Source organism: Metopolophium dirhodum, chromosome 4 (assembly GCF_019925205.1).
Source record: "Metopolophium dirhodum isolate CAU chromosome 4, ASM1992520v1, whole genome shotgun sequence".
NCBI lineage: Eukaryota > Metazoa > Arthropoda > Insecta > Hemiptera > Aphididae > Metopolophium > Metopolophium dirhodum.
This window is the reverse complement of record NC_083563.1, coordinates 27,145,554-27,173,551: the sequence shown is the minus strand read 5'-3', so window position 1 is coordinate 27,173,551 and position 27,998 is coordinate 27,145,554. Positions and strand designations below refer to the sequence as shown.

The following is a 27,998-nucleotide window of genomic DNA, read 5'->3' as shown; positions in this document are numbered from 1 at the left end:
CACTTTGTTGAATCACAGTGATTTATCGTTGCTTTCATATTTAACGACACCCTCTCTCCCCCCTCCCCACACACAAAGTATTATAGACGTCCATCTAACCTAGAACCAACCGCCTGGCGCCTCGTAATATCACTTTATTTTCTTTTTTTCATAAAAATGCGGTGCATTGTTTCGCTCATTGTCCGGGTGAGTGAAAAGGCGCTCGCGCACCACAGGTCGGGCGGCGACACGCGGAGAAATTGTATTTATCGCCGTCAAACGCGTTCTAATTAAAATATTCAGTGTGTACATATTTTAACGGCTATATACCTACACCTACCCACCTCCTGTGCGCGATTATCTGCGGACGCCCCAAGTTTATAATAAATTGAATTACGACCGAAAACAGTGTCGGCGGCGCAGCGGTGTGTTCCCGATTTTCTATTATAATATGTATATATGTGAACTATATTATCTACCGTCGCATTATTATATTGTGGTGCACTGCAGTGCGCATTGCCCATATATTATAATACACCGATAATGATTCATTACGCGATGTTATAATATCGTTAATCGCGTTGTCGGCCTCCTTGCAGCGGTTCGATTCACTCGACAATATAACCGGTGGCGCAACAGAACTATAAAGCGACTGAAAAACCGTCTGCTGTTCCACGGGTACGCAAACAACCACTAACCGCGACGACCGCTGCGTAAGACGATACGACACGCGGACTTTCGCAAAAACACCTCAATCGGACAACAATTTTACAAAATCATAATATTATTTCGATGATGCACCGCGGGACGACGGTCGGTGGCGACAAATCGTCTTCGTCGTCGTTACTGTTGCGGCTGTCGACGACCGGCGCGTGGCTGTTGGTGTGGTGGTGCAGCACCGTCACGACTTGTGTCGCGGACTCGGGAGACTTCGACGACTATCGTTTCGACGGTGGCCTCTGCGAGTTCTACCAGCTCATCGAGCCCGGCAACAGGTCGTACTACTTGTATTCGCCCGGTTACCCAGACCCGTACCTGGCCGACGACCAGGACCGGGAATGCCGGTGGTTCGCTAAGACGCCTTCGCCCGCCGACCGGTTGGTGTTGGACTGCCACGAGTTTGATTTGCCCGAGGTATTCCTATATATATTTTATCTACCCGATAATCATTGTTATATAATAACACACTGCAGTTCACCTATATTATATTCTATGTAATTTTGTATATAATACGATGAGACTGCCGTGTGCGATGCGCCAAAGACCCTATAGGCTATAATATGTAGTATTAAATTAGCAAACAGTTGCAATCTCTACTGAAAGCTCTATGATAATATGCTGTTTGCTCGTTAGAAGAATACTTGAATATGTGATATGTCTATGTTTTATGAGATCCTATTGCCGTGTTGGCTGTTTCACCTCTAAAACTAATTTAAATTGGTAGACACGTTTAACATATTAATTCTTAGTTATTAGTCGAAGTTCATACTGAAAATGTACATGTGCTTAATCGCACCTTACGGGTGTAAACTATAAAGCAAACATTACATTTATCAAAAGCTTTTCAACGAATTGACTCACCTAATAATATATATTACCTATACATTATACATAAAATATACATTTTAAATCTAGTTTAATGTCCATTATCAAACTATATACATTCCAAACAATTCCTTTCATATTATCCCCACTACTGATATATTTAACCTCTCTTTGACGTCAGTCGTATAATTAATTTATACACATTTATAGGGCACAAACCTGTAAATAACAATAAATTAGGTGTTGCTAAATGTAAAAATAAAATAAAATAATTTATTTTGTACAGCGATCCCCTTGTAATTAAACGCTTTATACTTTACATAATCGTTGTGTAGATAATATCTATTTTGTATACCTATTTAATATCTATTATGTCTTATATACGTTTACCACGTGATGTTTTTCTGCAGAGTTCTTTTTGTGAATCGGACGCATTGATCGTATCTCGAGTTGGCGACACAAACTTCACAGACGGCGTCAGGCACTGTGGACCCAGGTCATTCACAGCTATCAGCCGTACCAATAAGATGTACATTAAGTTTGTGGCGAAACGTCAGAGCAGAAGTGGACGGTTCATGTGCTCGGTGGGAGCGAAACGCGTGGATTTTTGGATCCCGGAGACCGTGACCAACCCACAGTTCTGCGAGTGTGGAGAGCAAGACCAGGTATGAAACAATAGCGATAATATCAATATTATGTTATTACACTCAGGTCAGTGTCATAACCAGGATTTTGTTTGGGGGGTTGATAATTTGTTATGTAGGGGAGGAATGTTAAGGATCCCACATAAGTTTGGTATTCTGATTCCGTGGGTATATAATATTTTAGAATTTTTCGTAACCTTCGTACAAACTATAATTTTATTACATGGTTACGTTGGCTTATTCGAAAAATCACAGAACACTGAAAACGTTTTTAAACTTTCCCGAAATGTTGGAGAAGGATGCAGCTGCCTTGTTACTCGCTGACTGTGCATTGTACACTGAAGCAGATTCTTTTACTGTCACGCATCAATATATTTTCTAAACCTAAGAATCTTGTAGTTTTGGTGCAACATAATACGTTACGGGGCAAAGTTCGTCTTTCGTGGAAATGTTCAACGTGAAAGATGCCATAAACTTATAATTTATATTTTCATAGGGCATATACAAACCCATTGCTTTGTAAGTTTCAATGTAGACTTAAAGAGAAAACAAACTTTTGTTGCCTCTAGGAAAATTAAGAAGTTACAAACATAAATACACAATATATGGGTTAACGTTGTATGTGATGGGATAACGCAGCGTTCAACTTTTAACATAGACGATTCCTGCTATTTTAATACATACCTATTATACCTATCTATATTTTTGGGACTACAATTTTTTCCATAGGTTAGGTCATATTATACATATTTGACTACAGAGATTTTTAAAATATTTTGAAACTTTCGCCAACGATCGCTTCCGACGTACACTAGTAAATACACACAATTAAAATATGACACTTTATTAAATATTATTTTGTTCTACCGTGCATCAAGCGATCATTGCTGAAGAACCAAATTTTGTCCACTTCTATCTTTTATATAATATATACCTATTATATTACTATATGTTAAATTAGTTGCTGTTTTGCTACACTTTGGTTTTAGTCTACTAAAAATTACCAACTAACATTTAATGCTAAATTTGTCATATATTAGGTATACACAAATGTTTTCTTAGCCTCATTAATAGTCTTAATTCGAATAATGTTTATGTATTTTGCAACAGGCAACAGCATATGTGTGCTCTGACTCCATGTATTCATTAATATATATATATTATTTATACATTATGCTTGATATAATTTATCTAAATTCTAAATAAACGTAACGATTGTCATTGTCAAAATTGTGTTTATATAATATACAACCAGTGTAATATTTATCTAAATACGGGGAACATTTTGGTTAGGCGCCTAATAACAAAATTAGTCATTTATACCAATCATATGAGTATAATATATGTCTTAACTACTTTTGCAGAAACTTAAGTATAACTTTTAAATTATGTTAATATGGAGTGCTATATAGTAAAGATTTGACCAATTATTTCAGGAATTTAAGATGTACCTACATTTCTCTGGTTTTTGTTTTTGAATTTTCATTATCTTACCTTGATCGTGTATATAGTAATATATATTACTAATAGATTTTGATGTTCGCAGGGAGTGTTCGCCAACCCAAAAACAGCTGGCGTGAACGAGTACCCGTTAATAGCATCGCTGATCGACGGGCAGACAGCCAACCTGTTTTGCGGCGCGGCGATCATAAGCAGGCACCACGCGCTGACTTCAGCCCGCTGTCTGACAAACGTCAATCCATTTCAAATTGCCCTGTTGGTCGGCGACCACGATATGACCTCTATAGGTAGGCGTACATTATAATATGTATTAGCAAACGGTGGACCTGTACTAGTTTTGGAAATTTGCAGCAGGGGCCAAGGAGGCGAACTATTCGTTTCAGCCAAAACAGACGTGAAATGAGATTTGATTTTCGTTTCCACCAAATCCAAGCAATTATAGGTACCTACCAGTGGTATATTTAGATTTTTGTCTTGGGGGGGGGGAGGGTATGATTTTACTCAGTAGCCCCGCATTTAAAGTTAGAGGCCTTAAGTTAAGACTCCGAAAACTTTTGCATATTATAAACAGCCAATGAGGGAAGGGGATTGAACCACTTGGTCCCCCTTCGTAAATACGCCACTGGTACACGATGTAGGTAAAATTTACCTACATACATTTTACCTACATCGTGCACTGGTACCTACATTGTATACAGCATGTTCTAAAATATTATTTTCTTCCAAGATTTCATAAAGTATAAATTATAAATTTCAGTCTTTCGTATTGTTAATCATTTAATGAGTTTTCTGTTATGCTTAAAATATTTAGTTTTCGTTAAGCATAATAATTTATGAAAATATCTTAATATAATTCGTTTTATTTTTGTAAATGCATTAATGAATGAGTCATTCATTATATTTCGTAAAATATATATTTTAAATGTTAATCTCTCTCAGCTCTCGTGCTTTTTTATAAAATATAAGTAACATGGAACCTTCTTATAAAAAAATTTAATATTACATAAATTATTTAAGAATTATAAAAACTTTTCAAGTTAATGCGAGAAAAGGTATACAACGAAGCAATTATGTCTCATTATAAATTCAATTTTAATCCTCTGACTACCGCCTCTTCGTTTATTTTTTTTTTTATGATTTAAACCATTTTAGTTAATAAGTTATTTAACTAATATTAAACCTTTAAATGTACCTATACATTTTAGAATTTATAAAACTGTAAACGACGACAAATTAAAACATCAAGAACCGTAAGGAAATTAATAATTTAAGTTATGTTTATTATGGATCAAAAAGAAAAATATATTATGTTTTTTTTAATTCAAAGTACTTAGATAAACAAAAAATAATTTATATGGTAAAATAAAATAAATAGTATATTCAATTTAAATTTTAATATGGTATATTCCATATAATTATGACTTATGGAAAACTCTAAAATGTGCCACAAAATAACGTATTTTATTGAATATTTGAATATTTCCAAGCGTCTCCATCATAAAAGGTATTTATTTTATAAGTGTGTACCGAATTAGGTCATATTTTTTTTGTCGAATCATATAAATTGTGTTTCGGTTAATAATATTAACTTATAGGTATACAAAATAGTTGAGTTGGTGTATACTATTCAAACCAATAATGACAATTCAAATATACAAATATGTTCTTAAAGTATAAAAACGATATAATAGGATTCAACATAATATTGATTTATTTTTACAACATTAATATTTTGTGCGTTAAATAACCCCGTTTAAGTTATAATATAATTTTAGCACTAACGATTTAATAGCATTTTAGAAATGGTTATTTTGTAGAAGATTATGGCAAGTAGTTAAAATTGAATTACATTTTTAATGTTTAATAAGCGCTTTTTTTCTTAACCAACACGAAATAATAACATTAAATCTTTTATTTAGTATTTGAGAATTGAGATTATATGACTGAATAATATACAAAAATACAAAATGAACAAAATATGAACTAAAGTATACTATCTGAAACTATCAGTCTATGGTTAATTAAGATTTATTAGTAGTGTACCTAGGTACTATCTATTTATTAATATTTCTACATAAAAAAAATCACGTCAATAGAATGGTATTTTTTTTTAAAATCTTATATCATCATTCATCAGTATTCGTTTTGTACAGTTTGTCTGCATTTGTTCAATGTAAAAATCCAAAGCAATTTTGTCATACGTTTCTTTTTTTAATGAATATGAGGTTTTTAAACACATTTTTTCTGAAAGACATTTTTTAAATTGTGTAAAATTTAATTAACTCAGAACTCGTATAAAGTTGTAATGTACCTAATACTTTATACCAATTTACATATTATATCTATATACATACCGATTGACAGGTAGCGATGGCGATCCATCATTATTGGTCGTGGTCACCGAAATTTATGTACACCCGTTGTTCGATCAGTCATCCGTCACACACGACTTGGCCATCGTTGAAACTCACGAAGTAATTCCGTTTTCGTCTAAGGTAGGACCGGTGTGTTTGCCATTCAAGCACGTTTACAACGATTTCGTCGGTGATACCATCAGAGCCCTAGGTAAGTTGTCAATAACTCGCCGTACCTATACATAACCGTCGTTTTTGTTAGATCCACCGCCGACTCGCGTTTATTTTATTTACCTGCTTTCATAATACAATATATTATGTCCGTTCACGCAGGCTGGGGGACTGTAAACTTTGACGATCATCCCGTGTCTGGCACACTCCAGAAATCGCATCTCAAGGTTGTGCCGACGTCACAATGTGTCGAAAAGAATAAAAATGAGACCGACCGCAATCAGTTGTGCGCACACTTCACCAAAGTCAATTCTTATTGTCAAGTGGATTCGGGCGGCCCACTTCTGTGGTCCGACCCTTCTACCGGGAGATTGAACATTATTGGTGTAGTTAGCAACAGGTTTGTCTGTGATGAATCGACGCCATCCATGCACACTAGACTGACGACAGTAAAAAACATGAATTGGATTAAAGTGATACTAACAGGTAAGCCGGGAGTTCCATTAAAACCAGATAGCTAAAATTAAAAAATTAATATTTAATTTTTCAGGACAATATTTCTGCAGTTGATTACATGCTGTTTCACCTGTACTCTGTAAGTGCACGCAAAATTAATTAGTATAAAAAAATATTTTCATATTTTCCGAGAAGTGCGTAATGAAAATGTGAACCCTCCGGTACTATATTAAAAATTCAATAACTAAAATTTTTGATTTACCTACATAATGAATACAAGTTGTTTTCTTTAAACTCATGTCTTAATTTATTTTAATTCAACGATGTTTATTTTATATATTTTTTTAAATGTCACAGTGTTGAGTATACAACTTCGATCAAAACAAATATCTGGTATTGGATGAATTTGCTTTATAATATTGCCATTATTATTCTGGTTTATGTAACACGGAGAGATTCCCAATCCATTAGAGTATTGACAAATTGTAAACAAAATAACCATGTCAAATTCACTAAATTGTATTAAATGAACTGAAAGATATTGTTGTGTGGACTATGGTCTAAATCTCAACTTTAAATATTTATAAAAAATAACTGTGTTTATGTATATATTTTAGATTTGTTGGTTACAGTATAAACTATTTATGAGAATCCTTGTTTTATATTTGCAATTCTTAGCTATAAAAGTTGAACATTTTTTTATTTTTTACAACACTGGATTGGTAAGAAAGTCACAGAGTTACGAGTCCCAAGACGGTCTTACCCAACGCATTAGATTTTTTACATAAAAAGAAGGAAAAGGAAAAAAAGTAAAATAAAGAATTTAAATATTTTCAAATAATTTTGTAGTAAAAAATGTATAAAATGTTCAAATTTTAAACAAGGTTTTTCATGAGTAGTTCATACTGTAACCAAAAAATCTAAATAAACTTAATATAATACAGTTTTTTTTATAGATATATTAATTTAAATATGGACGATAAATTAGAGATTGAAACGAAGAAAACCATTTTAGTTATTTTTTTATAATTTAACCATATAATTCTTAGGTAGGTACTTGAAACTTTTAAACTATATTATTCTATAATTACATTTTATTCACACAATAACATTTTCAAATTGTCTGTAAAAATGTATTCAAATTAATGTCTTACCAATAGTAAAATAAATATATCATAATATAAGTATTTAGTTATGTAGGCTGATAGACCGTATTCGCTTAGAATCGTTTTTCGTATACAAATTACAATGATATAATATCAATATATCATTGTACTCAAATTTAAGTAATTTAACACATACATTACAGTGACCCACACTAAGGCTTAAAATTGTGTGCAGTAGCTAATATTAAATGTGCAGTAGCAAATTTAAAAGTGTGCAGTACTTATTTTCGGCCTTTCTAAATTTTTATTTGATTAATATTCAATTAAATTATTGAAAATTACTAATTAGCATATTGTATTCGTTTAAAATCCTTAACACTAAAAATATTACCGACTACACTATATTCTGGGTGGTTTATAATATAATAAGTATATTAACCCAAGCTATTTCGTTTTTAATTTAAAATGTTTAGTCATATAGTCATTATAGGTGTCAAGGACTTTTATAGAAGATTGTCTTAAATTGTATTTATTATAACTACCTAATTATTAATTAATAGCAAAAACAATAGTGCAATGAAGTTATATGTGGCATGTGCACTACTAGCTCTATGTTCATTATTTTAAAATGTGTGTTATTAGGTGTGCAGTAGCAAAACATTTTAATTTTAGGCCCTGATCCACGTGACATCTACACACCATGCACATCCGAGTGATACTTACCTATTGTCCATCTTTTTAATTGCGCGTATAGGTACTTACGTATATAAAACCAGTCATATTACTATCATAGTAGGTAGGTACGGTACATTCATAATGCACTCATTCGTAAAATATACCTTTTGCCTATTTATATTATAGAGGGTTAATATAATATTATTTTATTTAGAAAGAGCTATTCACACATCTCCGGTTATACTTTTACTTTTACACTCATGTAGATATTCGATATAGCAATATAATACCTATCATGAAATATACATCAAAATAGGACAAATAGGTACCTGTTTGAGTTTATTTTAACGATATTCTACAGTTTTAGATTTCTAGTGGAAATCATCAACATTTGATTTGATATATTTGATATAGTAATATATAATGGTGATATATTTTAAGCATTGCAAGTTTCCTCACCACCTTCGTACACATTAAATGACAATCAAATAGGTGTAGTAGGTACCCATTAATGTGTCATATTTAATGTTGCTTGAGGTATTGCATAATGGCATATTGGCATGGTTTTTTTTTTTATTACGGTGTTTCCGAGTGGCAAGCTACTGTAAGGCCTAGTTAGAGAAGAATGGACAAATTGATGCCTTTCTGTTGTAAACAAAAATAATAGGGGAAGCTGTTGGTATTTATCTTATTCTACTTTTTAGGTTAAACTAAAAATGTTAATTTTATAGTTGTATCATTGATGGAATTCGTCCATTATCCCCTACAACATTGTTATATATAACGAGTATCAATAATTATTATCGAAAGCTCGAATAGACGGGATTTGCTGACCCAAATACAAAAGTGCATTTAAAACAAAATTAATTTATTCTATAAAAAAAATGTACATCATTTAAACGCTTTCTATCTATTATATATGTAATGATATTAATACATTATGCTCACACATCATTATAATAAATAAACTAAAATGTAATAGAATAATAAATAGGCCAGAATGTCGTTTGTAGAAATCAGATATCCCCAATAAAACCAGTGTAACCGACAAAAAGGTAGGGCCTAAAATTAAGATATTTTGCTACTGCACACCTAACTCCACACCACAATATTATAAAATAATGAACATACAGACCTAGTAGTGTACATGCCACATATAACTTCATTGCATAATTGTTTTTGCTATTTATTAATAATTAGTTATAATAAATGCAATCTATGACAACCTTCTATAAAAGTCCTTAATACAATGATACCTATATATAAACGAAATAGCTTGAGTTAATATCCTTATTATATTTATTTTTTTTTATTGATAAAAACTGCCTCGTCAACTACTTATTATATTATAACTTATAAGCCGCCCAGAATATGGGGTAGTCGGTATTATTTTTAGTGTTAAGGATTTTAAACGAATACAATATGCTAATTAGTAATTATAAATAATCAATATTGAATATTAATCAAATAGAAATTTATAAAAGCCGAAAATAAGTACTGCACATTTGATATTAGCTACTGCAGTGCATGCACATAGTGTGTGCTACTGCACATAATTGTAGGCCCTGTAAAAAGGTACGATCTGTATTATATGATCATGAATTAAGAAATTAGCACTTACTAGTTACTATGCAATAGTGCAGCGTTTCTCAACCTTTTTGCAATGGCGACCCATAAATTTAATCTTTATTGGGTACGCGACCCCCCGCTAAAAAAACTAAAAGTATGCCGTAAATAAATAAGATTTTTATCATTGAGTTTTTTATAAAATACAATTTACTGAATAATAATAATTTAATAAATAAACAAAATAAATTATAAAAGTATAATAAATAAATAGTATAATAGAAAATTGCTGAATTGAGTGTGAATTTTGATTCTGGATGCTGTTGCATAAAATTTCCCACTGGGGTACAATTTCAGATAAACTGATGCGAATGTCATGTGTGACATCTAATCTGTTTCTATGTTTTGTTTTAATATTAGCCATGGTAGATAATCCTTTTTCGCACAAATAAGTAGTAGGAAAAAGTAATAGTTTTTTTATTGCATTAATTGAATGTTCTGGATATTATTCATTATATACTGCACACCAAAAATCTACAAGAGTTTCATTTTTTAATTTATTTTCATCACAGGAAAGTTCGATAATCTGAGTTTCAAGAAGCGTATTGAAGTTCAACTCTTCAATAGAAACAGTAAAAAAATTTTCAATCCATTGAAAATCGTCACGAATATCTTTTGGGAAATAACTATTTAATGCAATTGATATTTGATTTAAATGCAATTTGAATAAGGTGTGTGGCTTTCTTATATGCCCGCAGAGAAAAGGAATGGTCGAAAAAGGTCTTTGCCGCCGAAGAGAAATCTGGATGAACTTCCTTTTGATCCTGCAAATTTGTGGAACCATGTAGATTTTAATAGCCATTGATAACCATACACGATTCCACAAATTTAATATATATATATATATATATATATAGATACATTATTCAGCATAATTTTAAATGTAACATTGCCATACAATTAGATTTGCCACCTTTACAACATACCAGATACGGAGACGGTTAGCAAAAAAAAAAAGATTATTATCAAAAGATATGTCTTTAGTAATGTATAACTTAGTATATGAAGTGAAAAGATAAGTACCTAATGGAAATAACTAAAAATGATGAGAAAATACTCTTTAAAGAGTGAATCTAACTTTTTCATTTTTTTAAAGTTATATGGGCAATTTTTTTTTTTTAAATTTCCTGGGGCTTTATTATTTAAAAGACCAAAAGGTCTTTATAAATATGTTTAACAATTATATATATTTTACATACTAGATATAGATGATAAATATTTACACGTTGATGGAGTCGCTTCCAATGAAGTGACTCCTGCCTTAATTTAAAATCTTAGTATGGTTTCAGACGCTTTAGAGTTATGCTTTTAAGTTATGGGCAATTAACTTTTTTTTTTTATCAGAACCAAACCTATCACGTATTTATTTATGTGTCTTCAAAACTTTTCTACATTATGACGTAATTTTTTTTTATTTTAAAGCTATTTAATTGTCTTATCAACCAACATACGCAATGAAACGAGAAACTTGCAAATTATTTCCATTAAATTGAAAAAAAGTTAACATTTAAAAATCAACCCGTAGTAAATACTAAATTAATTGGAGTAATACTTTTAAAGATACCTACTAGTTTTTGATAAAACATTTTTTATTTCTCTAAAGTAATAAAAATAATTTGCATATTTCTGGTTTTATTACTATGTCGGTTGATAGGACAATGAATAGTAGCTATAAAAAAAAAAATACGTCAAAATGTTGAAAAGTTTTAAAAATACATAAGCAAATGGATGAGTTGTGATAGGTTTGGCTTCGATAAAAAAAAAGTTAATTGCCAATTATTAAAAAAAAATCTCACTCTTCAAAGGGTATTTTTTCATCATGACGTCAGCCGGTCACTTCCCCCCGTGAGACATTGTATAATTATATAAATTATAGGGGCCCCAGTCCGCCCCTGTTAAGATGGTTTGTAAATTGCAAGGCGGGATAATTATAAGACGCGGAAAAAAAATAGAGGTGCCTATAAGTACACCCTTCAGCCAACCTCCAAGTGGTGCCCCACAGTTAGTCGATTATTTTCAGCTATCGTGGCAAAAATATCATTAAATATCTCTTTGAAAATAATTTTTTCAAATTATTACAAAATTACCACAGTTAATTTCCTCAACGATTCTAGATTTTTTTCTCGAAAACTTAGGTATATACAGAATTCAAATCTCATAATTCGGTTACTTTATGTTATAACATATTTTGGTATAAATATTTATATATACTTATTGTAAAATTTCTGAACGACGATAATAATAATTAATAATATTTACGTAAAATGTGTGATACCTTTACGTGTTAATACGACGTAATGCCAAATGGAAAATAGCACGTAAGCACGTATCGACTTTTAACAGATTAAAAACTAAACAATTAAATAATATTTGCTCTAATTTTATTATTGTATTGCGTATAAACAAGAAGTAATATTTTATCAAGTTCTCTTTTTTATCTACCGAACTTTCTTCGGCTGTTGAAAAAACTCACGGCACTTTTGTCTGAAAACAAAATAGGTACCTACATATATGGCTGTATGCAAGAATATATACTATATTTTTATTGAATATTTTATTAATATTACTCGATGTGCATAACTGCATAAGCTATGATTTCACCGATCTGCTGACGAGACTTTACATTTCGATGCCAAATACTGCTGTGGTGACTTCTGAAATCGAGATCAAGAATTCAAGACGTCTTGAGCCTGCAAATACTGACCGAACTGGAAGATGATAGAGCTATGATTTCGTCGGTCCGCTGACGATAGACCCAACGCTTCGATGCCGAACATTGATGCAATTCGTCAGGTGCATGTTTTGCTTCACTTGGTCTAGTTCATATTCCCCCAGACGTAAGTTAAAATAAAAACTATAATGGCTAATATGAACTGTATCAAAAATAAATGTTTTTTTTCAAATCATTTGAATGGTTTTTATTTGATAATATATTATTAATAAACTCCAAAACGCTATTATAAAATCAATTTAAGACTTGCGAAAATTGTGACTATAATATTTTATTGTTGTTTTATTTGTAATCGATAAAAGAAAAACTCAAAAGGAAAATCAAAATTGTATTTAATTTTCAAACTTTTTGGGATAGGAAGAAAAATGAAAAAATGTCATCTACATTCTACATAGGTAGGTACATTGAAAAGAAACTAAAATTGCTGAGATATCTTTAACGGGTTCAATGCGAGTAGGTACCCAATATTATTAACAATTGAAAATTGAACTGTATTTTACATAATATTCAGGAGAGCGTTCCATCATAGCACTGACATATTATTATTATTAGGTATATATAACGGCAAAATTATTCATCACCCATTTTATTTTATGCTTCCTCGAACGTTTAATACAAGAATAAGCTCTTTGAAAGTGAGAAATCACTTGCGAAAACGACGAACAATTACCTAATAATCCATTTAGGTAATTATTATAAATTTACCGTTCTTACAAGCTCAACTTTTTTCCTGTAATTTTTTCCACTCTTCAGAATTACAAAGGCGCAACAAGTGGAACTATCAAAATAATGTACCTAAATATAATTTACACGTTTTAGAAAAGTTCAAAAGTCATGTCGACGAATGTACAATATTATGTCATAATATATAACAATATAACTATGTTGAGAAGTTGACTGTTGTTCCACATAGATAATATTTTACGTCAACCGTCTTTGAGAAGTCAAAGCGTATTTAGTTTTTCATATGTTTATCATAAAATATATAATTACGAACACAGGTGAATTTCAACACAGCTGATGTATCGTTTGCGAAGAGATACTACGGTACGTCGGTACGGTGGGTGAAGAGAAATCAATCGTATAATTTACGATCTGCAAATGTGTTTAATACGAAAACTTGTTTGAAACGTCAGTGTAAAATTATTTTGCATAGGGTTTTAATTATATCAGAGGCGAGAAGTGGTTGACAGCTGCAAATGAACTAACGTCAGCTAAATAGACATCATAAAATAACCATAAAATCATGTCTGTTCAATTATATCATTATAATATTATTACCTACCTATATTGTATAAGAGAATTTAAAACCACGGTCGTATACTAGGGATCGATTTTAGCAAGTCTTGCAGCTTTAATCCAGTGGCGCCGTCTTAGTTTTTTTTTTCAATAGGCCAAAATGCAAGCAGGCCCATTTTTGTCATCGTCAGATCACTTTTTCTTAATTACGCAGTAGTAAATACCTACCTACGTCCTACATGTATTTTATGGTGTATGCATGGGGTTGAAGGGTTACATATTTTATATTATAATGAATTAAAAAAATTGGAAAGTTGGAAGTTGGAAATAGTATTATTGTCACGCATACCAATATACCTATACATAAATATAAACCTACAATAAAAATACATTACCTCCACATACATATATTATATTATACTCATTTTGATTTTCAAAATATATTTTAACATTTATGCGTTGGCCATATAGGTTGGCTTGTAAATTTTATGGCAGGCCAATAAGACGTACAAAAAAAAAGTGTGTCGAAGACCGAAGTATATACCTTGCCAACTTGGCAAATAGTGGCCAAATCGGTCTACCTACTCAATTAGACACATAAACAGTTATATAGATACAGTTTTTTCCAGGAGAAATCAAAATAATTTCACGACATTTGTTTAACGGTTTCATCTTAAACCTAAACTATCTAGGACCTAGGAGTTTAATTCATTAAAAGTTTGTTTAGTGCAGTTAATGTAGGAATAGAAGAAGGTGCCTCACTGCCTCGTGTAAAATATATTATACAATATCACCCATTTTTCCAGATAAATCTATACAGAAATAACGTGTTAAGTAATTTTATTTTTGATAACTGAAACCCTACAAAATATTATCAAATACACGAAACCAATATAAAAGCAAATAAATAAAAACCCTAACCCAAAATATAATTTCTGAATATTTTTAACCGACACATGCAATCCATAAAAGTCGTTTCAATTACAAGCTTTACATATTGAAGATATTCGTATCTGCATACTATAATATTAAAATATTTGTGCTTAATAATAATTGTGAGTTGTCGGTTAATATACCTAAACCTATACTGGATAGTGAATACCACTAAATGTATTATTTATGTATTATTAATCAGTTGTTAAAAATTGTCTTGTCAAAACAATAATAATTCTGGAATTGAAGGGGTGAACAATATATCTACTATTTTTTATTCCCATTGTCATTTAAAATAATATTTATTCGTGCATATAAATTAGGAACACACGTTAAAATAATACATGTGTAATACGTTGGCTGTCAACATTTTACTATATTTTTTTTATCTTTTATATTGTTTTTTTTAAATTTCTGTATTATCTAATAATTTTGGGTCACATCATTGGTATTATAAGAAATAAATAGACAAATAACTGTATGAAAACCGTCTTGAAGATGGTTATGCAACTATTATTAATATTATGCGATGTATTCGATGATTATTGAAAAAAATAGAAAATATTGGAACTCTGTACCTGAGCTCATTCTTTATTAACAACAAACTCAACTGTTCTAATATTTGTTCTTTATTTAACACTATTATTGTACAGAATTAATACAAAACATTTTATTGAAATTCAAGTACAAAAATATATGTACATTTTAATATTGTAATATATATTGACTTATATGATGATCGATGTTTTATATTCAACACATACATTTCAACAAAATATTAGGGGAAATAGTAAGTTCCTACACGAGAGTAGCAGGTAAACAATTATATACCTACGTTAGTTCCTATACGGACATATGTAAGTTCCTACCCGGTAAAAACCAGGTACGTATGTTAGTTCCTACACGGAGGAAAAAGGTACATAATATGTAAGTTCCTACACGGCGGATAAAGTTAAATATGTACATACGAATTAAAAAAAATAAATATATGATGATTAAAAAATATAATAAAAATCGCATAATGCAAAATTTTATATTTTATAAAGCTTTATTTCTATAACTTAAAAATTTAACATCATCGTATTGATTAATTTTGTTTGTTGTATAATCTGAATTTTTTTCATTTATGCCACAGCACCAACAGGCGTATCGTTTTAATAATACTCAGTCCAGCTGTAGCTAACTAATATACAGTCAAATATACTTCATTTAAAGCAAAACATATACCCATGAAATTACGGGAAAATACGACAAGCTACAAGCTGATAATAGTATCCCGACTCGACGTAGGGCGAAAGATAAAATATCTTAATATCTATTTTTTTTGACATAAACAATATATTTTATGACTTTTCATTACTTACGAATAAAAATGATACAGAACTTGATTTTGGTTTAATAATCTTATAATTCGTTATAACTATAAACACAGTTAAAAGTAAATCTGATTATTTCTCTTAAGTTTTGTTAGTATTGTTCGAAACATCCGTGTGTCCGTACATCCGTATTTATCCGTCACAATGAGCGAGAATGTATCATTCATGTTGAGTAAAAAAGGCAAACAACTGCTAGTTTTAAATTTTTTAAGCATCATACATCTAAAAAAAATTAAAATACGTGGCGTTGTGTAATGCGCTATGACGATTTTTTTATATTTTTTAATCATCATTTTATTATATTATTTTTTTTTGTGCAATGCGCTATGACGATTTTTATTATAATTTTTAATCAACATATTATTGTACTATATTTTTTTTGTACAATGCGCTATAACAATTTTTATTATATTTTTTTAATCACCATACTAGGTATATCTTATTTATTTGTGAAAATGCTCTATAACGATCTTTCTTATATTTTTTAATCATCACATATAAATTTTTTTAAATTAAACATATTTAATCTTTTCCGCCGTGTAGGAACTAACATACGTACCTGGTTTTTACCGTGTATGAACTTACATATGTACCTTTTTCATATGTATTTTGTGTACCTGCTACTCTCGTATAAGAACTTACATTCGCCCAATATTAGGTACCTACGTATGTAATGTTATTATTTAATAAAAGGTTTTCAAATATCTAGATACAATATTTTGTTCATTAATATTGATCTGATGGATCTTTATGGATAAATTTAGCTTTACAAATTATATCATTAAATATTACGAATATTCTTTACAATATATATTTGATATTGTTGTGTAATTTGACTTCTCTATACAGCGCTTATAAGTTATAGTATATAAATATAACCATATACAGTGGCGTGTTTTCAAATATTTTGTGTGTGTGTGATTGAGAGGGGGTTACAAATTAAGTAAGTGTATAATATTATAAAAATACATATGCGTAGAGTTTAGGACTAATTGTTGCACAAAAATGGTCAAAATATCCAGTCTTAAATAAATGCAGCTAAATGTTTATATTACTTAAGAAAAATACATGAAACATATTACAATTTTGGAAATAAAGAACTCAAAAATAAGTATCTAGGTTAGTCAGTAGTAAAAATAATTTATACACGGCTTACTGATTCGAATATAATATATTGATTCATATTATGTCATTATTGCATGTTTTAGGCATTTTGAAGTTTGAAACTATCGTAAGATAAGGCAACTTAATTTTTAAAAATCTGGAACATTTACTGGATTAAGGAATAACGAATAACGTGATAAACGAACACGTAGGTATCTATACTGATTTTTATTTCTTCGTATAATCTAGAAGTTAATTAGTTTTACCACAGTTTTGTCCCAAAGAGACTCATACAATCTTAAGTACCACGGTACGCGCAAATAGGAGGAGATTTGGGAACCAAGACTCCACCATCAATTTAAACCACCTTCCAAAATATTTTCAAAATTTTTTTTAAGCTTATTCAATATAATAATAGTAGGACTTCAGCGCCCAATCTCAAACGCTATTTGCGCCTATACTACCTACCCCAACATAATTAATTTTAAGAAATTTTTTTTGAATGTTATCCAAATATCATTTTTCCCGACAATTTTACGCATACAAAAATATAAAAAAATGCAAAATATGCTAAAAACTTCTAAAATATGCAAAGATATGCAAACTCCAATTTTGCATTTAATTACATAATTTCATAAAACAAATTTATAACTCACCTAGAACAATCTACGACCACTACAAAAAAAACATGGATACGTCCGGACATACCTGGTTATTGCACCCAACAGAAATTTAAAAATCAGTTTTATCATTTTAATTTCATTACTATTCGTTGGACGTATTCAGTTATTGCACCGATCAATAGCGATTTTTTTCTGAATATTTCTATATTAAAACATGATTTTTGAAAAAATGTGGACGTATCTGGTTATTGCACCGGTGTCTTCAATTAATCAAACTTGACACGTTAATATAATATAATGACACGAAAAAATCGTAATAAACTAATATCGAAAAACTGTTGTTAATATGTTTGAATGTAACTAATTCTATAATAATAAATTTAACATGCAATCGAATTTCGTGGCAACGAAATATAATAATATACGAGGTCCGTGACAACTTCACAATGTCTAAATGTTGGCTCCAAATTTTGTCAATAATTTGTAAGTCATTTGTACAATTTGGTAATTTGTAAGTACAGCCGTTTTAAATTATCCTCAAAAGTTTAAATCACGGCTAACTTCCGCGAAACTTGGCCGTTTTGGCATTTAAAAGTTTTTGACTACCTACTCCAAATCGTCATGCGCAATTTGTAAGTATTTGTAATCACGAATTTAGAATTTTTAAGTCATCCCTTCCTTAATTATCCCTAAAAAGAAGTTGGCCGTGATCTGTCGAGATTTTTGAACTTTGACTGTTCCAAATTGTTATGCGCAATTAAAAAAATTAAAATTGAGTTCTTTTTTTCGCGTTTTTTTTTTCGTCATTTTCCCTTCGTTATCACTTTCGCCTTATCATATTATTCGTATTGAACGAAAATTTTACCTTTTTTTTTTTTTCAAAATTCGAGTTTTACCCCTTTCGAAGACGTCGGACCTTCCCCTTGATGACTTAATCGCGTTCCCCGCTAAATTTATTGACCGCCTGCGGCTGTACTTCGTTCGTGAACAGCGAGATTGGACGGCGTCGTTATTATTATATACAGGCATATATATATGCGTCGAAGCGTTCGATTTTATATTTTACAGACTTTTGCCTACTCGGTCTCGGTGACGCCGTTAGCTACTCATATCGGTATTTATATATTTGATACACGATATAGCCACAGAAGGTACTGTAGGTACATGCATACTTAATAAATAAACGCCTAAATGTTAAGAGTTGATACGGTGGTTGGGTTAGTTGAATTATATAATAATATCCTAGTTCGAGTAGACGATGGATGTGACGGAAACGTTCGAATACTTCAACGCAGAGTGTATTACAATACATATATCATTATTAATCGATTGGTCGATATGACTATACTACGGGTAGGTATATTTTGTATGCTACACTAAATTTTTGTTTACCAAATTTGACTCACCTAAAAACTGTAATATATTATTTACCTTTTAATTATCTATTTATTAATTTGATTTTATGCTCATGATTAAATACACAGTACTTACCTATATAAGTAATATCAAATAGTATAGCCATATCATTATACAATTTAACTTTAAATTTATGATTACCAGTTCTGACTCACCTAAAAACTGCAATATATTATGTACCTACTACATAGTAAAGAGCATAAAATCAAATTAATAAACAGTTAATTTAAAGGTAAATAACAAATTGATATACACAGCTATTGCTTTTATTATCTACATTTATTGAGTAATATTTATTGGGCTCGATTATGTGGTTAAATATTAAATATGAAATACCTATACTATGTAGTGGGTACATTATATATTACAGTTTTTAGGGCAGTTGATTGTTTGAGGTAATATAATTTGCTAATTATAAATTGTATGTATGATACAAAGCTGCTGCAGATACTATATAATACAATAATTATTATAAACTTATAGATCTACTTGTATTTAATTAAATTGTGGCAGTTAAATTGTATAAAGATATGGCTATACTATTTGATATTACTTATGTAGGTAGGTTTAGTTGTGAGTATTAAGTGATCAATTAAACTATTTGATAAATAATTAGCTACATTTATTAAGCATCGTTTGATATGTTCAATCATTAGCATAAAATCAAATTAATAAAATATAACAAATATACACAGCTAATGCTTTTATTATCTAATAATAACTAAACTAAATGTATACTATGTAGTACCCACTTCATTCATTACAGATTTTAGGTGAGTCAAATTTGTTGTAGCATACAAATGATGATACAGATTTTAAATAATACAATATTAATAAATAAAATAAAAATGTATGTATTTAATTAAAGTCTGGAAATTAAATTGTATGATTATATGACTATATACTATTTGAAACAACTTATATAGGTAGGTTTAATTATGAGTATTATATGAAATCAACTATAGAATAGACAATAATAACAAAACTAACGTACATGTATACTATGTTGTGCTTAATATACTACAGTTCAAGTGATTGAGGTAACTTGGTTATGAGGATACTATATAGGTAGGCCAGCCTAATAACCTCAGGAGTTGAAGGCTTATTTAAATAAATAAAAAAACTAATATATAGGTAGGTTTTGAGCCCATGTCAAACGACTATGTGGTTAAATATTAAATATATAATAAAATATTACAGTTTTTAGGTGAGTCAAATTATGTATATTAATAGACAAAATATAACTTATTATGTATTTAATTAAATTCTGGCAGTTAAATATTGTATTATGATATGCCAATACCATTTGATATTGCTTATGTAGGTACGTGTAGTAAATATTGTTTTTAAATAAGTAATTGATGAACAACAATAATTAATTTAGCGGCGTCACGTCGTTATTACTATATACAGGCTTGATTATATGCGTCGGAGGGATAGATTTTTTTGCGCATTACGGTTTAAGAGTCATAGATTTGCCATCAGTTTTCAACTCGATAGGTAGGTAGGTAGGTTTAGGCGTATGTGCGGAAGACTTGCGGGTCGTGGTTTCGATGCCGGTCGCCGGGATTGTCGTTAATTTGCGGCGGCCGTGATAATCCATATTTTTTTTTTCGTTATTTACCTATTGTTATCACTTCCGCATATATTATTCGTAATTAACGAAAATTTTACGATTTTTTTCAAAATTCAAGTTTTACCGCCTATTCGGACTCCGTACAGTTCCGTTGAAACCTTTTTCGCGTTCCCTCCTAGATGTATAGGCCGCTCGCGGCCGCACTTCGTTCGCGACGAGTCCGTAGGCCGATTGACATTGCGGAGAGCTCCGCCGTCGTGTCGCTATTACTATCTTATACAGGCTTGAATATATGCGTCCGAAATATTTTGAATTTATTACTTAATTTTGTGTTTTCGGTGACAGGAATGAACGCTGTCCGCGATTCGACGCAGTCGGATTGCATACCTGACGACGTGACCCAAACGTCGCACATTGCCTACCCGCACCACTGAGGTGACTGACCTGCTAGACACCCTAAAAAGACGGTGGCTATATGATTTGCATAAAAGCCCGAAATGTTTTGCATTTTTTTCACGTAATTTATTACTTATTTTGCGTTTTCGGCGACAGTAATGCAATCCTACCTGACGAAGTGACGACGTGATCCGGCCGTCGCAAATTGTCCGCTATCCGACTTCGACGAAGTCGGATAGCCTACCCTTATTACTACGGCGAACGTCATTCGAGGTGACTGACCTGCTAGACCAGCTAATCATAACCAGTGACAACGGATTATGGCAGACATCGTAATATCACGTACATGAAGCTGGCCCCCCCACTTTCACCTATCGACTCCGGATAAATTGTAAACAATTGTAAATCCATTATAAATAATTGTAAATATATTCCCCGAATTTGTAAAGCACCTGAATACTTAGAAATCAAAAAACATAATGAGGGGGCCAAGCTTACCACCCCCACAGATGAAACAGATAAAATGAATATGCTTATGTATTTGTGCCACTGTTGTATACTTACAACCACTTAATTTGCTCTTTGAAGGCAGATTTTTTTATATCACATCGAATAACATTAAAATAAAAAAAAAATTATTGTATTTTAGAATTGTTACCGAATTAATTTCGTAGGTACCTATCACAATGCGGTATGAACCAGGAAAATCGATAAGAAAATTGTCGATTCGTATATTACATATTCATCTTCAACGTCTAATGAATAATGTATAAAGTTTCTTAATCATAGGTAACATCATCAAAATTGTAATGAAATATTGTGACCAGCTGTAAGTAATCACTCATTGGTTTATCATTTAAATAGTATATTATGTGGCAAGGGAGGAAATTACCTTCCCGCACAAATCACACATACTATTTTTTGTTACGCTCCGCATTCAATGATCTCGTCATCACGATTCACGGCAAAGGTAATTCAGGCTGGCATCTATGCAACAACCAGACTACTAAATGAAAACAGTTTCATGAACGAAAAATTACCATTACAATTTCCATTACCATCACAACTTTCATCACCATAACTTTTTTCCTATTTTCCATTTTTATCACCGTTTCCAGTATTATCACCGTTTCCAGTATTATCACCTTTTCCATCACCCTTTTTTTCCAGTTCATCATCTTTTTCCAGTTTACATCACCTTTTTCCAGATTTATCACGATTACCATCACCCTTTTTCCAGTTCTTCACCTTTTTTTGTTATTTTCAATCACCTTTTTTCCAGTTTCCATCACCCGTTTTCCAGTTCATCACATTTTTTCCAGTTTAAATCACCTTTACCCAGTTCATCACTCTTTTCCATCACCTTTTTTTCCAGATCATCACTTTTTTCCACTTTTATCACCCGTTTTCCAATCACCTTTCCCCATCTTGTTCACCCTTTTCCACTTTCCGTCACCTTTTTTCCAGTTTCCATCACCTTTTTCCAGTTCATCACCTTTTCAAATTTCCATCACCTTTTCCATCACCCTTTTTCCAGTTCATCACGTTTTTTCCATCACCTTTTTTTCCAGTTCATCACCTTTTCCATCATCTTTTTCCAGTTCATCACCTTTTCCAGTTTCCATCACCTTTTCCATCACCCTTTTTCCAGTTCTTCACCTTTTTTTGTTATTTTCAATCACCTTTTTTCCAGTTTCCATCACCTATTTTCCAATTCATCACCTTTTCAATCACCTTTTTTCCAGTTCATCACCTTTTCCAGTTTCCATCACCTATTTTCCAGTTTAAATCACCTTTACCCAGTTCATCACTCTTTTCCCTCACCTTTTTTTCCAGTTCATCACCTATTTTCCAGTTCATCACCTTTTCCATCACCCTTTTTTCCAGTTCATCACCTTTTAGTAACTTTCAATCACCCATTTTACATCACCCTTTTTCCAGATCATCACTTTTTTTCACTTTTATCACCCGTTTTCCAATCACCTTTCCCCATCTTTTTCACCCTTTTCCACTTTCCATCACCTTTTTTCCAGTTTCCATCACCTTTTTCCAGTTCATCACCTTTTCAAATTTCCATCACCTTTTCCATTACCCTTTTTTCCAGTTCATCACGTTTTTTCCATCACCTTTTTTTCCAGTTCATCACCTTTTCCATCATCTTTTTCCAGTTCATCACCTTTTCCAGTTTCCATCACCTTTTTCATCACCCTTTTTTCCAGTTCATCACCTTTTCCTGTTTCCATCACCTTTTTTTCCAGTTCATCACCTTTTTTTGTAATTTTCAATCACCTTTTTCCCAGTTTTATCACTTTTTCCCATTTTACATCAGCCTTTTTCCAGTTCATCACTTTTTTCCTTTTTTATCAGCCGTTTTCCAATCACCTTTCCCCATCTTTTTCACCCTTTTCCACTTTCCATCACCATTTCAACCACCTTTTTTCCAGTTTCCATCACCTATTTTCCAGTTTTATGACCTTTTCCATCACCATTTCCAACACCTTTTTCATCTCTTTTCCACATTTTTTTCGCTTTATTAATTCCCCTATTGACGAATTCTTCACCATTATAACTTCTTTATGAATCAAATTATAACAACAATCAATAACATGTCCTTATAAATTCATATTAAAAAATAATATTTTTTACGAAAAGTGCTCTTAAATATATAAATTTGTTAACAATTTCGTTAAGCTATAAATATCAGCTATTGCGTACATGCAAATACAATTTGTCGGGCACAGTTGTGACTGTAAAAAATCACAACACACCTCTTTAATTTCTTTTAATTGCAAGAGATTTGCAGCTGGTAACAAAACCTAGAGAAATAAAAGTTATAAAGTATAAATAATTTTTTTTGTATATAACTAATTTTAACTATTACTTATTACTTGAACATTATCTTCAGTGACCAGGATTTTTCCCGAATAAATAAAGTTTACCATCAGCTGTAAAGTGGAGGAAATCGTTTTCGTATAGTCGACGAAGTCGGATGCCTACCCGCACCACTGAGGTGACTGACCTGCTAGACACCCTAAAAAGACGGTGGATATATGATTTGCATAAAAGCCCGAAATGTTTTGAATTTTTTTTCACGTAATTTATCACTTAATTTTGCGTTTTCGGCGACAGTAATGAACGCTGTCCGCGATTCGACGCAGTCGGATTGCATACCTGACGAAGTGACGACGTGACCCGGCCGTCGCAAATTGTCCGCTATCTGACGAAGTCGGATAGCACCCTTATTACTACGGCGAACGTCATTCGAGATGACTGACCTGCTAGACACTCAAAAAAAGACGTCGGCTATATGATTTGCATGGACGCCCGAAATGTTTTACATTTTTTTTCACGTAATGTATTACTTAATTTGCGGTATCTGCAGCAGTAATGAACACCGAGACATATAAGTCCAACGTCGAGGTAGGTGACTGACCGGCTAGACCCCAAATGGCCCAAATAAATCGAGGTGGCTATATGATTAGTTGGGCAGTCCGAAATATTTGAATTTCATTACTTGATTTGGCGTTTTTGACGGCAGTAAAAAACTTACAGCTGTCCGGTTAACTAATTTACCATCCTTATCACATATCCACCGTTCATATCATAAATCAAAAATCCTTTTTACTAATTTTTTTCACAGATCCCTATCACTAGACCTCTGCATCACCCATACACCGCGTCGGCTTGAGTTGACGACCAGACCACAAGATTACTGCGGCTTCCGACATCGACAACACTCCTCACCAACCTCGGGGGGGTTGGGGGTCTCCCCCAGCGACGCTCGGAGAGCTAGTTATGAATATAAAACAAAAATAATATACTTTTAGCTTATATATTTTTGCACGCTCATATAGGTACACCAAACGGCGTTATATAGAAGAAAATAAGAACATATTATACTATCTGCGTTATAATTGTCGAGCTGTAACAACTTGTTTAACCATAAGTGACATTACTGAACAGATTTAGTTTTAAGTTTTGAACCAACTCACAAAGACAATTAATACAGTTTTAATGTATGCGTATAGTTCATATTTTATATTATGTGTTTGGTAACACGCAGAGTAGATAATTAACTATAAATAACTTTTGAGCATATGTAAAGCAGATGGATTACAATAAACAATAGGGAATTTACAGACTAAGTTCAAAGTGAAACCTAGATATTATTATCTAGTAGCTGCTATTATATTAATCATAGCACAGACAGAGTGTAATAGTAATATATTACTAATCAGTATTACCATTCGCTGTGGAAGTGAAATTAAATTACAACTTAAATACTTTTTATAAATGTTATATTCTATATCTACATTAATTATTTCTGACGGATTATAATTTATAGTTATAGTATAGGTAGCATATTAGCTAGTTAAAAACTGATGAATATTATTGGAACCATTATTTGATACACCTAATTTGTTTAAAATCGTCGTATTTAAAATATAAAAAAAAAGACATTTTTAATCATAATTTAGAACAATGATAATTTTTAAACTATGTAGGTAGTACTGTATTATAATTTATATAAAACTTTTTAACAGCATTGTAAACTGTTGATAGTTATATCTATAAATATACTGAAACTCTTGTATAATATACAATATTTTAGTGGCATAGTGCACTGGATTTTGAACTTGCAGGTCAGCAACCTGTCACCAGACAATATAAAACTTTAATTAGAGAAAATGTATATGTACCTACTCATATATAAAGGTAAGAATTTTAAACTTTGTAGATAATTTACCGTTGAATTTAGATTAACACAGTTATTATAAAAAAAATCAATACTCGAGTATAAAAAATTATAAAAAAATGTGGTGTTAATTATTAAATTGTATTTGTATGTACCTATATATAAAATGACTTAAGATAATTTAAATTATAATACATTATTTTTTTATAAATTGATTTCTGTATAGGTTTACCCATTTTTTTATAATTTAGTCTTATTTATATACGTGCGTTAATATTTTTTATATTCTGAGAAAAATACTGAAGCGTGAATGTAGCTTTTTTGTATTTACTTATTAATCAATTTTCTTTTTTCTGTTTAGCAAATAATATAAAAATCGATCTCTATTAATTATTTGCTTGTTGTTCGTCAATATATATCAAGCAGAAATGATTAAAATTCACATTATTTTCCACGAAAACTTTATAATGGAATGTTTATTTTCTATTTTTATATTCAATTAAGTTTTTTGTGATAATAATTTATGTATACCTAAAATCAAAGTAAATTGAAATGAAATGATATATTTACGTTTGATGGTTAGTGATTTCATGGAAAAAAATGCATGTAGAATTTGAAATGTCTTTCAAATAAAAAAAACTTTCCTACGTATTTCTTATTAGTATTACTAATAATATGCGTAATAACTAATAATTTATTTCATTCATTGTAATTATTGCAGTATACAAATTAAGAAATTAAAAATGTAATTTACAATCATTACAATATTAGTTATAACTAATATTATTATATTATATAATAGTGTCTTATATAGTTATATTAAAAATTAGGTCTCAATTATAAGTAATACATGATAACGCGTAGATGTTTTTACGGCGCCGTGGAGGAAAGTAAACTTGTTTTTAAGCGAATTGTAGCGTAGTAAAACAGAAATCATTTAACTTTTAATACTAATTTATAGCGTTGAAATTGGGGAGGTAGATAAGTGGAAAGAGACACGAAGAAATCTTAATGGTGACCGAAAAACAAACATATATAACAAAGTGTTTAATATAAGAATATATAGACTGAAAACAAGTTTGCTCATTTCCTTTCAACTATTTATTCAAGAATTATCCATCTGCTCAGTAAATACAACAAATTAACTGTCGAAAATAATAGTTAAGATGTTATTCTATGTAAAATAGCAAACCATACGAATAAATTGGTGTGTTATTTGTACTGTTATTAGAACACGATCTTATATTAGTAAAGTTTAAAATATTGATTGCTAATTTTATTTCTAAATAATATTATTTTATTTTAAAAATTATAAACTTATTTTTAAAATGTTTTTGATATCTATAGGTTCGTCGTTTCAAATTTTAACGATACGTGTATAATCGTTTTTTTTAAATTTTTTAGTTATTCAATTGACTTGTTATAATATTATTTAACAACGCGTATTATATATTATATTAATATTTATGTAATGTTGATAATCATTTATCAGGTATATATTTTTTAACTAGGAACATAAAAAAAAACGAAACAAAAGTCTCTATATAAAATTTAATATTTTGTGATAATAATTTGAACGACACTTTATGTTGCCTGTCTGAACTTAAAAAATGTATAATAGTACCTATGTAATAAATAATATTATAACTAATTTACTTTTTAGTTGGTTTAAACTTGATGATCATAAATACATTTTATAAATGCATGAATGATTATAATCATTTATTGGTTGTATTTGTATACGAATACATGCATATTATAACATACTATATTATAGTACTTACCTTAATAAATAAATCTATTGTTGTAAATACACCTATTCAACTAAATACCAGATTTTTCTACAAACGCATGTATATAGGTGCATAGTACATAGTACATACCTATAATT

General features: G+C 30.8%; 1 protein-coding gene across 1 annotated transcript; it reads left to right on the top strand.

Annotated features, from left to right (window-relative positions):
• The first annotated feature begins 491 nt into the window (after positions 1-491).
• LOC132942956 (venom serine protease-like) lies at positions 492-6,917 on the top strand. Its single transcript, XM_061011678.1, has 6 exons — positions 492-1,113; positions 1,935-2,189; positions 3,715-3,916; positions 5,994-6,194; positions 6,317-6,640; positions 6,705-6,917. Exons 1-6 carry the CDS (start codon positions 772-774, stop codon positions 6,722-6,724), a joined length of 1,344 nt encoding a protein of 447 aa, XP_060867661.1. The 5' UTR covers positions 492-771; the 3' UTR covers positions 6,725-6,917.
• Positions 6,918-27,998: the final 21,081 nt, after the last annotated feature.